This window comes from Prionailurus viverrinus, chromosome B2 (genome assembly GCF_022837055.1).
Source record: "Prionailurus viverrinus isolate Anna chromosome B2, UM_Priviv_1.0, whole genome shotgun sequence".
Classification (NCBI taxonomy): Eukaryota; Metazoa; Chordata; class Mammalia; order Carnivora; family Felidae; genus Prionailurus; species Prionailurus viverrinus.
The window spans coordinates 38,231,335-38,245,958 of NC_062565.1; the positions used below are offsets into that span (position 1 = coordinate 38,231,335).

General features: G+C 47.1%; 2 protein-coding genes across 7 annotated transcripts in view; one reads left to right on the forward strand and one right to left on the reverse strand.

Annotated features, from left to right (window-relative positions):
- DAAM2 (dishevelled associated activator of morphogenesis 2) overlaps positions 1-14,624 on the forward strand; it is a 120,198-nt gene that overhangs the window by 11,558 nt on the left and 94,016 nt on the right. Inside the window, exon 1 of one of the 6 annotated variants that reach the window (XM_047858429.1) lies at positions 9,182-9,324. The exons of the other annotated variants lie outside the window; for them this stretch is intronic. The gene's annotated coding sequence lies outside the window, so the exon portion shown is untranslated. Of the gene's footprint in view, positions 1-9,181; positions 9,325-14,624 lie in introns of those variants that run through there. 6 annotated transcript variants of the gene reach the window in all.
- On the reverse strand, positions 4,040-4,496 carry LOC125165474 (40S ribosomal protein S24-like). Its single transcript, XM_047858441.1, has one exon. The coding sequence runs from the start codon at positions 4,454-4,456 to the stop codon at positions 4,136-4,138; it is 321 nt and encodes a 106-aa protein (XP_047714397.1). The 5' UTR covers positions 4,457-4,496; the 3' UTR covers positions 4,040-4,135.

The following is a 14,624-nucleotide window of genomic DNA, read 5'->3' on the forward strand; positions in this document are numbered from 1 at the left end:
TTTTGCCTATTCTTGAACGTCCTATAAATGCAATCATATGGTGTGTACTCATTGGGGTCTGGCTCTTTTTGCTCAGCGCAGTGTTGTTGTGTAGACCACTCATTGTCACTGTCGTGTAGCATTCCATTATGTGACCATCACACACTTGATGCATCCGCCCTTCTGTTGATGGGCATATGGCTGGTTGCCAAGATTGAGGTGGTTAGCGGACAGTGTCACTGTGAGCATTTGTGCACTTGTCCTTGGGTCAACCCATGGGTGCATTCCCGTTGGTACGTCCGGGGAGTGGAGATGCTGGATCCCAGGGAATGTGTGTGGTCAGCTTCAGGAGGTACCGTCAGTTTTACGAAGTGGTTGTGCCATGTTTTCCATGTTCTGTAAAGAGGAAGAAGCAGTTCCAGCTTGGTAAGGCCGGGGCCTGAGGCCCAGTCATTTACTGGGCTTCCTGAGGTGTTCATGTTATCCGTGCCCTTTATGTCCGAGAGCTCACGTGTTCCAGAAAGCCTGCTGCAGGCAGGTGCGTCCTGTATACGAGGCACTGTGCTGGGTTTTTTCACTCATTCTACTTCCTGCAATAGTCCCATGAGATGAGATGAGTGCTGTTACTCTCTCTTATAGATGAGGAAACTGAGGCTCGGAAGGGTGGAGTGGCTTGTCTAAGATCACACAGGAAGAAATTTTCAGAGCCAGGATATAAGACAGATGTCCTTGGACTTAAGGTTCCTACGTTTTGGGATCTGATGGTGAATAGTTTGGGCTTCAGTGTGAACACTGGACAGAGACATGGGCACCGATGCGGGGCGTGGCACCCTTGAGCCTGGGCCAGTTGCAGGGTGGTGGCTGTGAGGAGACACTCTGTAACAAAGGAGCAGAAAGAAGCCAGCTCAATGACCTTGAGAAGCCAAATTGTTTTCCTGCCCAGGGGCTGTTGGAAAAGGTCATAAATTTCCTGGAAGGCAAGGACGACCATGTAATTTACTGTCTAAACCAGGGCCTGTTCAAGAGTGAAAGGGTCACTGGAGGGGACACTGGGGAGGCAGGCATCCATTGGCGCTGTCTGGGTAAGTGTCCCGGGTCAACTGGGACATAGGCTCACCCTCTGGGAACCTGAGTGGGCATTGCTCTCCTGATCAGTGGGGCCTACAGGTTCTCTTTAACTCTTTCAGAACACTGTGTGTCTGGAGATTGCCCCCATGCGATGTGCTTCTAGTCTCCTCTGTTGATGCTAAAACAGCGCCTGGCTTTCTTCCCTTCTGCATACCATTCCTTGCTCAGACTAGGCTCTGACAAGGTGAATTTTTTCACAGATCTAGTTACCGCTGAGATGCATGTGGTAACAGACTAGAAACTCCCAGAAGGCTAAGGCTGTGCTTTAGTCACTGTGGTATTTGTGGCACCTAGCTGGGTGACGGGCACAGAGTTAGCACCCAGGGAATACTTATATCATTACTCCATGTGCTCATTCATTCTTTCATTCATTCACAGTTCATGGAACATCTTTTAAAAAAAATCTTTGTTTATTTTGAGAGTGGGGAGGGGCAGAGGGAGAGAGAGAGAGACAGAGAGAAAGAGAGAGAGAGAGAATCCCAAGGCTCAGCATGGAGCCTGATGTGGGGTGGGATCTCACGACTGTGAGATCATGACCTGAGCCGAAATCCAGAGTCTGATGCTTAACCGACGGAGCCATCCAGGTGCCCTCTTCCCTCTTTTTTTTTGATCTGACCCCTAGTCCACTGGTCCAGGAAGAGAAGTTAGTTGTGTGTACGGATGTGCATACAGGCAAAGAAGAAAAATAAAAGATACCAACTTAATGAGTAGCAAAAGATGTTGTGTTGTGGGGAGTCTAGGTTTGAGTGTCTAATCTATTCTGATAGCATCCACTAATTAGCAGAACTTCCTTAGAGAAGGGATTTAGCAATTTGGCCTTTCTGAGCCTGGGGTTTTCATCATGTGTGAAATGAAAATGCCAGTAATACCTGTGGCATAGGAGTGAAGGGGGTCTGTGGCATAGGGGTTACGACAAGTACAAAGCGCCTGGTGACTCATAGTTATCAGTGGTGGCGGTGGCTCAACAATCATCTGAGAAGCGCTGGTGTAAGTCACCGCGTGCTGAGGGGGTGCTGTGAGCAAGGTTCGCTCCCCACCCCCCCGCCGCCGCCGGGGCCTCCGTCTTTTCAAGTGAGGCAGACGGTGCGTGTATGGCAAGCCCATGTGACCTGGAGCTCTCGTTAATAAACAAGGATGGGATCAGCAAATTCTTCAGGGCCTTGGGGATTTGATGTGGGTGTCAGAGATAAGGACGCAAAGGGTAATTAATTTCTCATGAAGTGCACAGCTGCATTTTCACCAAGAACAACAGCGAGAAGCGCTGACTCGCTTATGTACGTCTAGCCAGGAGTGGCTTTGGTGTAGCCTAGTGGCTCCTAGTGTAGATTCTGGGGTCAAATTGCTAGCGTCCAAATTTAAATTCTACCACTTCCAGAACTATATCCTCCCTGAGACTCAGCTTCCTCAAAACTGAGTAAAACGGGGACAGTCATAGTATTTACCCCAAAGAAGGACAAAATTAGTACTCGTAAGGTACTTAGAATAGTTCCTGGAACACGGTGTGTACTCTGTCCCTCTTTATTATTGCTGTTTGCCAGATAATTTGCTTTCCATGGGAATACTAGGCACAGTGTGGTACCAATGCAGTCACAGAGGAGGCGGGATTGTTTTGAGGTGGGGGATGTCAGGGAAGGCTTCATGGAGAAGAAGCATCCCAAGGTATTTTCTAGAGTTCTGTGCTCTGAGCGAGAGGGCTTATTTCCATGTTTACTCTGGTCTTCCGGCTTGGAAAAGATTTAGTGTGGAAGAAACGCTTTCCCTTAAGAAACATAATCAAATGCCTCCTGAAACTTTGAAGTTGAATAAGATACAGTCCCTGCCCTCCTGCATTTCCAAACTACTTCATCTGTCCTTGTGCCAGGGACAGGAGGTATTAAGAGGAGTCCTCAACGTACTAACAGTGTTGTCAAGGAAAGATCCAGAAGCGAAGAGTACTATTCCATGACATCAATGCTATGAGAGGGAGGTGTTCAAAGTGGATTAACTCAGATTCCATTTAAGAGTGTTTGGGAATGTCAGGAAGTTGTGAAATCTCCTTCCAGGCCTCTGTTATTAGAGGAGTGATTTGATCTGTTGGGATGGTAAGTACATGGTACTTCCTGCAGCAGAAAGATGGACCGATGGTTCCTCTGGTTCCTTCAGTTCATTTGTGGTGTCCACCTAGTGTGCCTCTTACGGGCGAAGGGCACCGTGAAAGCATGCTAAACTTTTCCTGGACAACGTTGACAAGGTCTAAAAAGATGTGTTCTCCAACTTGCCCAGGGATTACTGGAGTTCTGCTTCATGTGCTTTATCTCTGAAGTTAGGGCTCATTTGAAAAATCCCGGCCTCAAAGCCAGTATGCAAAAGGCAGTCTTCCCTGTGCCTACATCCACAGCTCCTCCTGCCTCTCCCGAGATTTCCAATGAGGAAGTGATGAACTTCAACTTGTTCAAACTTTTATAAATTAAAAGAAAGTTTTCTTTGGTTTTTCAAAGCATGCAAGTGTAGTTCTAACAGTACAGTGATGCTATAGAATAATGAGCATAGGAAAAGATGTTCAACCTTGCTGGGAATCAAAGGCCTACCATATATTGAAATCACAGGGAGACATCATTTCACACTTACCAGATCCCCCCCTCCTCTGAATTACACTCTTCGTGTTGGATCTAGAACCAGAGATAACACCCATTCACTAATGGAGGGGGTTACATTGTGTATACTTTGGAGAGCAATTAGGTACTGTCTAGTAAAATTAAAGATGTACTTGCCCTATGACCCAGAAGTTTCATTCTTAGGTAAATCTAGAGGAAGTCTAATACCTATGAAAAGGAGCTGTGTTTGGGAATATTCTCTACAGCATGGTTTTTTTTTTTTTTAAGTTCTTAGTTTATTAATCCTCTCATGAAAAATCTGCACAATCACCAGATAGTTCCTGCAGCCTCTTTACTCCTTCTGTTGTCCAATCTCCAGTTCACTTCTTTTTGCCAGCACCAACATTAGCTTTTGCAGTTCCCCTGACTTTCTTCATTCGGTTCTTGCATTCCTTTCACTGTTTTCTTGACGTCTTTTTCTTCTCATACAGGCCATGTCTTGCAAGTCTATGTTTGGGTTCATTTTTCTTTGCATCATCCAAGGAATCATAAATCATGCCAAAGCCAGTTGTCTTGCCACCTCCAAAATGGGTTCTGAATCCAAATACAAAGATGACATCTGGTGTGGTCTTGTACATTTTGGCTAGTTTTTCCCGAATTTCTGTCTTAGGTACTGTTGCCTTTCCGGGGTGAAGAACATCGATGACCATCTGTTTCCGCTGAAGTAGTCGGTTGGTCATGAACTTCCTGGTCTGGATAGTTACTGTGTCATTCATGATGGCGGTCGAGCTTTAGACAGCCAGGGAGGAAAAGAGCACAGCATGGTTTTTAAGAGTTAGAAAGCAACCCAAACTTCTGTCAACCAGAAGACCAACTCTTTAGAGTTTGATATGTACATATAATGGAATACTATGCATTACAGTGAGAAGATGAACGGATGTGCTAGTGAGATATAATATTAAGTGGAAGTAATGTTGAATGCAAAAGCAAATTATGGAAGGATGTCATTCCTACTGAATTTAATATCATACAAAATAATATTTTACTTACAAATATTTACATGTATAATTAAGTATAAAAACATGTTTGGTGGGGTGCCTGGGTGGCTCAGTAGGTTAAGTGTCCCACTCTCGATTTCCACTTTGATCATGATCTCATGGTTTCTGGGATTGAGACCTGTGTTGGGCTCTGTGCTGACAGCGTAGAGCCTGCTTGGGATATTCTCACTCTCTCACTCTCTCTCTCTCTCTCTTTCTCTCTCTCTCTGCCCCTGCCCCACTCATGCTCTCTCTTACTCTCAAAATAAATAAATAAACATTAAAAAAACCCCACATGTTTGGAATAACCAGTAAATTCAGAAAAGTGGCTCCCTCCAGGGAAGTCAGACAGGAAGACCAGGGAGGGGTAAGAAGGGGCTCCATTTATATGTGGAATATTTTCTCTCTTATACTGAGTAATGGCTACACGAATGTTTATTACTATCTATATCTTTAGATAGCTAAAATATTTTTTAATTAAAAGGGTTAATTTTTTTTTTTTAATTTTTTTTTTCAACGTTTATTTATTTTTTGGGACAGAGAGAGACAGAGCATGAACAGGGGAGGGGCAGAGAGAGAGAGGGAGACACAGAATCGGAAACAGGCTCCAGGCTCCGAGCCATCAGCCCAGAGCCTGATGCGGGGCTCGAACTCACGGACCGCGAGATCGTGACCTGGCTGAAGTCGGACGCTTAACCGACTGCCGCCACCCAGGCGCCCCAAGGGTTAATTTTTTAAAATGGGCACAGACTCCTACCCTGTCTCCTCTGCCTGTTGGCAAATAGACACTTTGAAGAGAGAATAGGAGGGTGCTTCCTGTTTGCTCCAGGTTCTTCTGGGAAATTTTACGTAGATGTGATCATCTTCAAAGGGGCTGTTCTCCGGACATCTACCCTGGGCCCTGTGGTAATCCCTGGTTTTGAGTTACAGATCATGACCTATTTTTTTTTTTTTCTGATATGTGGCTTTGTTGGGATCATATTTTGATATATTAGTAAAATGCAAAATGGGGTCATGCTAAAAGAAACCAAACATCAACTCTCTGGCTGATTTTCCATATAGAAAATCGCTAGAGCCTTCTCTCATCCCACCCCTTCCTCGAGAGTTCCTGGGATTTCTTACATGTGCTGGCAAGTGGCCACAACTGTCATCCTGACATCCTTGTGATAAGGACATGGGACCAACAGTCTCTAGTATTTCTCATTGCCCCAGGGTGAAAGGATCTGTCTCTCCCATCATAGCTGCCTGGTTTCGGTGAAATTTGCTATCCCTCTGATTTTGGTTAAATACAGCCACTGCTCTGTTCCTCTTGCAAACATCCTTCCCCAAAGTGGGAAAGTGCCCACCGCCAGGAATTGCTTCCCTTTCTTTTACTGGACAATGAAGCCACACTGGCCTCTTCTCTGGGTGCTTATTGAAACCCAGTTGATTCAGCTCTTTTATGTGCCTTGCTCTTTGTTCCAGCCCCCTCTCCCTTGGAATCTGGTCCGAGCCCAATCCAAGTGACACAGACTGTGCTGGCCTTGAGTGCCCTGTCCCGTATTGTGCAGCCCTCTGTCCTTGACCAGGTTCATGAACCTCGGTGCTCAGTTCTGCAACAGTGAGCCCCTCATCTGGCTGCTGTGGTGCTTGCTATGGACCTAAGGCTGGGGATGGCTTTCTTCCCTGCCTCTTGTTTATTTATACATCGTATAATTCACCTTAATTAAAAGGAAGAAAATCACACAAAATTGGGACTCTTGGGAGCAAGTCCTGGGTAGATGGTGGCTCTGAGAATGTACATGGGAGTCTGTATCAGTCGGGCTCTGGGCAGGAAACAGTTGGCACTCCCAAATTGGTTTAAGTGATATGAATGTAATGAGAGGACTATCTTCAGAGAGAGAAGGTCCTAGAGGAGATGATGAGACACCCAGGGATGAGCAACAGCAGGAAGATGTTAACAGCCCTGTGCCTGACGGGGCCAGGGGGAGAAATGTGTTATCAGAGCCCTGTGCCAGCTGAAGCTCAAGGGTTAGGGCCCCTTGACAGTTGTGGCACTAGAGGAGCACCACCACTGACAGCAGAAAGGGAATACTAGAATAAGCGCCCAAGGTCTCTCTCCTTCCACCCTCCAGTCCCCTGCAGTTGCTGTCCGTGGGTCAAATCCCACTGAGCACTGAAGCCCAGGAATCTGGGTGATGCATTCTGGAGAGGTTGGCCCCCTGGGCAGGAGCATGGCAGAGAAGGACAGGGAGTGGAGGTCAAGGGGAAAACCGAGAAGAGACAGAGCCTTGGATGTGTCGTGGGCATTCTTGTGTAACTAGACAGACCAGGAATGATGGGGAGTCCCCTGTGATCCAAGCTTTGGGGCAGTTTGGGCTGTTTTTGGACTGGTCAACTCCAGGAGGCTTATGTGGGTAAGCCAGGAAAGGGGTCTGGGAGGAAAGGAACTGATATTTGTGGTTATGGGTCAGGTATTTTATTCTGTACTGTAAAAAGGATGATGTTTTGAATGAGGCTTGAGGATTGGCTATTTATCATGTTCCGAATACTTTCCAGTCCAGAGAATGGAAGATGTGATTGAGCTTGGTGGTCTCAGGTGGCAGGCTGGGGACTTGAGACCTGGTGTGAACCCAATCCATACGACACACGATACTGGTTTTAAGCACCCTGACAGATACACATGTGGAACCGAGGATGCACTTAGCTGGAGCTAACCATCCCAGAGTTTGCCTCTTGGTTCCGCCTCCACCTGCGCCATTCATTACCCTCACCCTCAGGTTCACTTGAGTACATCTTACCTCCCATGAAGTCCGTGATAAATGTCAGAGAGGCAGCTTTGACTGGGTGGCCCAGCATGGTGGAGACATGGTCTCAAAATTCTGTGGCAATGTACAGAGAAAGGAGAAAAGAACATATCCGAGCCCATGGGGGTACAGGGCCTGCCCTTGAGAATTCCCAGTCTGGTCTGCCAATCAGGATGTACGCACCCAATTCACAGGGACACCTGCAGAAGTATCATGCAGAAGTTCGCAGTATATAAACAAAATGTGTGCTTGGCAAAGGAAGGTGGAGGAACTGGAGTCATTGAAGTTGGTGGGCTTTGGGGGTCGAGAGTCTCTGTTCTGTCAGGTAGTAGCTGAGTGACTCCAGATAAACATTTGATATCTCTTGAGAGGCTTTAGGTTTTTCATCTGCAAAGTAGGCAAACTAAAGGTGTTTTTCTCACTAGGCAATTGTGACGGTTGCATGGGAGCATCCATGTGAAATATGGTGCCTGGTGTGTAATAAATGCTCAATAAATGCTGGCTGTCTCAACATCATTTATTATTATTATTATTATTATTATTATTATTATTATTCCTGGAGGCAAGTGCTAATCGCTGCTTGGAAAGAGGAACGAGTACTCAAAATTCTAAAAGGCTTGTCCTCTCCTTGAGTCTTTTAGTTTATCTATTTCATTGCCCTTTTCCAACCAACTCCACAGGCCTCAATTCTTTGATGAGCACTTATGTCCCATGGAGGGTGAACGCCAAGGCCACTGTGGGGCTGACCATCTACTTGGTCCCCTCCAGGTGGGGAATCATGAAACGTTCAGAAGGAAGGAAATCAGAAGAAGTCATGTAGTCTAGCATTTCCCAAACTGCATTTGACAAAACACCAGATTCTCACACAGTGGCCCTAGGGAGAGAAGTTCTGTGATTCAAGAAATGCAAGCAGTGTTCCTGCATTGTCCCTGCCCTCGCCCACACAGGACCATGCATCCAGAGAAGCAGTGCAGCCAGAAGACAGGTTTCCCATTGTTTAAAGTAGTAGTCTCTCAATTTATTTATCTGGAGAAGACTTTTTCCCTGGGATACCCCATAGAACCGGTGTTTTGAAGCATGGATCAGTTAGAATTTGTGTTCAACTACATGGGATAGAAAGCTGACTTAAGTGACTCCATCAAGTAGGGTTCTTATTTTTTTTATACGAGTCCAGCATAGTCCAGAGTTGGCAGAGTGACACCACAGTGTCATCACAGACCCAGGCTCCCTCTATCTCTCTACATCAGCCTTCTTTCGAATGAGACTTTTGTCTTTGTGCTCGTTGCCTCATGGTTACGAGATGGCTGCCTTGCTTCTAGCTTCACATCTGCATTCCAGGCAGGAAGAAAGAGAAAGACAAGGTACAAAAAGTGCATGCGAGCGAATGCCAAGCTCTCTTTAACAAGCTTTTCTGAAAGCTCCCTCCAGAAACTGGCCAAAACTCTGTGAAGTAGTGACCTCAAGCTGCAATGGAGTCTGGGGGGGAGCTGAACAATTTTTAATTGGGAATGCTGCTGCCTCAAAAAAAAAGCAGGGACCTACTAGTATGGGAGAAGGCGAGAAGAGGTATTAGGTGGGAAGTTCACATTGTGTGCTGCATTGGTCACACCTTTGCTCTCTCTTCCGCAGGATGATTCTTAAAAGCATCCCAAGCAAAAGAAAATAAAACCAGCCAACCAAATCAACCTTTGCAATCAATAGAAAATATGACTTCTAAGCAGCAAGGCCCTTGGGCTCACAGACCCTATATAGAAGATGCTGTTGGTGTCCTTCACAGGTCCCCCAGCTGCTCTGGGAGCTCAGCTAATGGCTTGCACCTATGTGAGTTGCCCTTGACTTACTGAACCCCTTTGTGCAGTGGTTCCTACACGAGGAGTTACACCCTGCTTGCCCTGCGCTTCCCCCGAATTCTGTGGCCAATGACTACCAGGGAGAAAGGTACAAAAACCCCATGCCCTCGCCCCCAGTTGGGGGGGGGCAATGTGGCAGTGGGGTTCCCCTGCAGAGCTCCCCATAGGACAGAGATGAAGCTAGATCTCTCCAAAAACCACATTCGTGCCAGGTCATTCCTCTGCCCTCTTCTCTTTTCCTCCTTCCATTCCTGGTTTCTCCTAAGATCACAGCTTCAGTATATGACATACATTACAAGCCTGTCTCAGGCCCTGCTTTTAGGAAACCCTACGCAAGGTGTCCTGGGTCAAGCAGGGTGCTCTTTACTTCCTTCTAAGCAATTCTACCTAACACCCTTTCCCTCAGTCCTGTTTGTGGCTTTGACTTGGTCTTGGGGTTGTGGGGACAGCTCCGTGTTCTACTCTGGTGTTGGCTGTTGGATAACTTCCTTCCAAGCCCTGTCGGCTATATTTGGGGAGGCCTCAGTGCACGACACTTAGCAAGGGGGAGTCTAATACTACATCTTCCCAAGACAGATCGTCTTAGAAACATTGATTTGTGTTCTTGAGCCCATGAACTGTTGGAAGGGACTTGTCTGTGTGTGTGTGTGTGTGTGTGTGTGTGTGTGTGTGTGTGATTTTCCATCTTGTGGCAATGGCAGCCGGGTATTTATAGCTGGATCTACGGGCCATTCTCACGTGGCTAAAGAAAATTAAAACCTCATGTGGATTTTGTTTTGTTTTCCCCCTCTGCCTTTGCCATTGCAGACTCTCCAGTTCTTAAACCCTTGTTGTTGTAACCAGAGCCGCACTGAGCATCGCTCTGATGGTGAGGTTATGTAAATTTACTGTTTCAGGCAAAAATGCCTGTTCTCCAGTCAGTCAGGCCACAGGGTCTGAGGGGGGTTCTTTTGGGGAGAACTCGTGGGGACACTAAATGGCAGCCCTACCCATCACCACTCTCTCTAGAAAGTCTCCCCAGATTAACCCTGTGGAATGTGGATTCCTTAGATCACCTCATGATCCCTCTGCATATATGAGTTCCTTTGAAAGAAAATTATTTTCTTTCCCCCTTGTTTTTCTGTATTCTTAAGTCTTTTATGTCTGTGTTTTGCCTTCTCAGTTAGACCGAGAACACCCTGGGGGCCTGGTCTGTTTGCCCAGGTTACTGGAGCTCTTGGCAGGGGGTGTGTGGGGAGGTGAGGGTAGGGGGGCAGGAACCCGGGCCACTGTGTTCTTCAGGACGCCTTAAGAACTCATGGAGTTCTCTAGACAGCAAAGTTGGGGTGGTTTGCCCAGTCTTTACTGAGGGGCCAGCGTGCTTCCTGACCGCTTCAAGTTGAGGAGACAAGGGTCCCAGGCCTCCTGTGGACCCTCTACCATTTCATTCTGGTGATCTAGAACACACACATTCACACAGCTAGGGTGTGGAGTAGGGTGGCATGGCCCAAACCTGCCACAACACATGAAGACTCCTGAGGAGCGTGTGAAGGAAGGAACTTAAGTTTAGCTGCCATTATTCCAGGGAGCTATGCCTTCTCACTGCCTGGCCATCCCCAGGGCAGCCAGCCCACTACACAAAGAGCTTTATGAACATCTACTCTTTAAACTCATAAAATGATACCTACCATTTACTGAAGGCCCACTGTATGGGCCAGGCACTGGGTTCAGCACTTGCACACTTCAGCACAACCCTGTCTCACGGTAGACCTGCAAAGTGGCTGTTACCACATTTTACGGAAGAGAAAAACCAAGTTTCTGGGAGTTTAGGTGCCTTGCCTGAAGTCACATAGCTAGTCAGAAGCACAGAGGGTATTCCAAATAAGGTGTGCCTGAACCTAAGACCCAGGCTGTCTGTACTGCATCCCGATAGGTCGCAACCACCCCCCTCTGTGATGAACTGAGCAACCAACTACCTGACTTCCATTGTGGTATAGCTCATTGTGTTATAGAAATACTGTTCTGTGTCCCGCACGGCCAGCTTGTCTGTGTCAGCCTTCTAGTCACAGAATAGAAGGTGACTTCTGATTTGGGTGTCAGTGGGTAGCTTCGGGAGTGGCTGCAACGTGGATACTGTGGTCCTATATCTCAGTCCCGCGTCCTCCTCTCAGCTGCAGACACACCCACACCCTCTTTCCCTGCCTCACTCCTTCCCCCCATGCCTGTGAGTTCTAGAGGGTTTCCAAACCTAGGGTAGAGCCAGCAATTCATTAGTCTTTGTCCGGATTCCAAGAATCCCAAATATACAAGAATTCCTCATTGAGAAGTCCGGCATTCTTGGGGAAAGTGTGTGTCACCAAGAGAGAGCAAGACTCCTCACATTGATAAATGGGATCCTAGTCCAGTCCGGGGAAGTAAGTTTGGGTTTCAGAGCCAGATGGAAGCTGATTGGCTGTGACACCCCCCTCCCAGCTCCCTACCTCCGCCCCCCACAAGCCACAACTGAGGGACTTGCCTTCCTGGTTCATCTGAGGGCACTAACCGGATGACATTTTCCTCCAGATACAGAAGGAACGCAGAGGCAGATGGGGGTGTGTGAGAATGTGAATGTGTGTGTGCACACAAGTGTGTGTGCGTGCACGTGTATATCCAGTTCTCCTCACCTGCAGGTTTCTTCCTGTGTTGTTCCTCATGGGATAAACCACTTGCTTCATGAAGAACCTTCTAGTGAGCTTGTTGGGGCTGGGAGTGGATCCCAGGACAGGGAATGGCAGGCAGTAAGCCCACTACTCTTCCACGGGAGGAAACATCTCCTTCCACTTTGGGAAAGCTCCATTGACCAGAGGTTCTTGGGCCACTGCGTAGGAAATCTGGTCAAGAATATTGAGCAAGAACCCTCTCAAGTGCAAATTGACAGGCTAGAAATAGAAGATGAGAGCCAAGAGGCAGCATGTGAGCAGAGGGGACAGAATAGCTGTGGAGTGAGTTATAATTAAGAAAAATTTTGGAAGGATATGAAGGTTAAAAACAAAGCACCTTTCCCTCCTTGATTATAAAAGCAATGCAGGTTCATTACAGAAAATGCAGAAAATACGTAAAGCAGGAAAACAAAAATAAAATTAGCCTCTAAATCCATCACTAGAAGGCCGAAAACCTCCTGGAAATGTCTGCCCCTCCACCCTTGTCCCCCAGTTTCCCACCTTGTCACAAACCACACTTGGGGAACTTGCCTTCTAGTTGAGTTAGCATTTTGGTAATTCACGTGTCAGTCTTTCCTCTCTGCGTACAGCTTCAAAGCAAAGTTGAGTCCATATCGTGTGTGCGGACGTTAGGCAGTTTGGTATTTTTATTTTGTCCCCTTTCCTTAGTGTTACCAACTTTGTAAATGAAAGAAGTGTTGAGTGAGGCGTTAGACACGGTTTGATAGCAAGCTCAGAAGACGGGGAAGGGCCCTGAAACACCAGATGGTGCTCACTGGGATGGGAGATCTTTTTATTTATTTATTTTATTATTTAAAAAAAAATTTTTTTAACGTTTATTTATTTTTGAGACACAGAGAGACAGAGCATGAACGGGGGAGGGTCAGAGAGAGAGAGAGAGAGAGAGAGAGACACAGAATCTGAAACAGGCTCCAGGCTCTGAGCTGTCAGCACAGAGCCTGACGCGGGGCTCGAACTCACGGACCACGAGATCATGACCTGAGCCGAAGTCGGACGCTTAACCAACTGAGCCACCCAGGTGCCCCAAGGGATGGGAGATCTTTTAAACAATGGACGGTGAGGGGGCTCTGAAGTTCAACCTCCCAGCTCCTGCAGGAGCAATGAGCAGCCCAGAGCACGTCTACCTTTGACTGTGGCTGGATTCCCTGGCCACTGATAGAGCTCTAATTGAGGTTTGGTGTAGAGCAAACACTGTAACAAGCATGTTACATACAATCGGTGTTTGCGACTCTGAATTTTAGGTTATTAGTTGCTCTGTTTTACAGATTTGGAAACTAAGGCTTAGAATGGTTAAGAACCTTAAGGAGTGTCCATACCACACAGCCTTACAGCTAGAATTTGAACTTGTTCATCTTTCTTCTAACCCCTGTTCTGCACGGCTTCCCATTCCATGAAAGAGCGTGTCTGCTGGTTACAATTTGCTGCTCAGACTTAATGGATGGACTCACCAAACAACAAAGGGGGCACCCTCCCAGCAGTTACGGGTGACACAGGTAATTGAAATTGATCGAGTTTCCCCTAGGGAGGGACTTCACATGCTTGAGCCCTGCTTTCTGGAGTGCTTATCAAATCAATAATCCTACTGTTCCTTCTTCTCTCCTCTTGGCTCTTCCTCCAGGAAGTCTTACAGGTTGAAATCTACTTGACACTCACTCTTCCCTTCCCGCCATTCTCTTCAGTATTAGCCTTCTCCAATTCACAGCTATATTGTGACCAGCGCCGCGTTGTCTTTGAGATGCAGCCTCAATTAGCCAAATCCAGCCTCCGCAAGTGGAGGAAGCCCCATATCCTTCCAAGGGAACAGAGGTTCTCAAGGAGGGGTCCTTGGGCCAGCAGAATCAGCATCACCTGGAACTTGTTAGGAATGCAAATCCTTGGGCCCGGCCCAGACCCGCTAAATCAAACTCTGGGAGGTGTAGCACAGCTGTTGGTGTTTTATCAAGATTGCCAGATGATCCTGGCCACACTCAAGTCTGAGAACCGCTGGTCTAGAGATTCCAAAGTGAGAGGTCGAGGCTCATACATTTCCTGTCACCTCCAGTTCGGAGTCCCTATTCCCATCTAATTAGTTACGATTATTAGCTACTGCGGGTCATAAGCAGAGCACCCCAGAAGTGAAGAGCACGGAATCTGGAGCCAGACCACTTGCTTCTGAGTTCCGTCTCTACTGCTGTTTTGTGGTGCATCTCTGAGTGAGTGGCTTAAATTCCCTGCGCCTCAGACTTCTTACCCCTAATGTGGGGTAACAGCAGTGTCCCCCATAGGGCAGCTGTGGGCATCTGGTGAGACTGCATGTCATGTACTCCCAACACTGCCTGGCACATAGTAGGCCTGAAGCAGATGTTAACTAGACCAACAGCATTCACATCACAACACAAACAATCTGAAATTGAAGATTGGACAGCCTTTGTTCTGAAAGAGGTTGATTGCTTGGCCAGAAGTCCTGCTGTTTGACCTTCCTTCTCTCTTCCCTCTTGGTGCTCACAGCAACTCACCCTGTCTGTGATGCTGACTAGTTCAGCTGTCTTTATTCTCCAGCCTCACCCCTAATCTTTGCTTCTTATCTCACTTT

Bases quoted from the DNA above. Each gene is read 5' to 3' on its own strand.
- LOC125165474 (XM_047858441.1), bottom strand. From the start codon at position 4,456: ATGAATGACACAGTAACTATCCAGACCAGGAAGTTCATGACCAACCGA.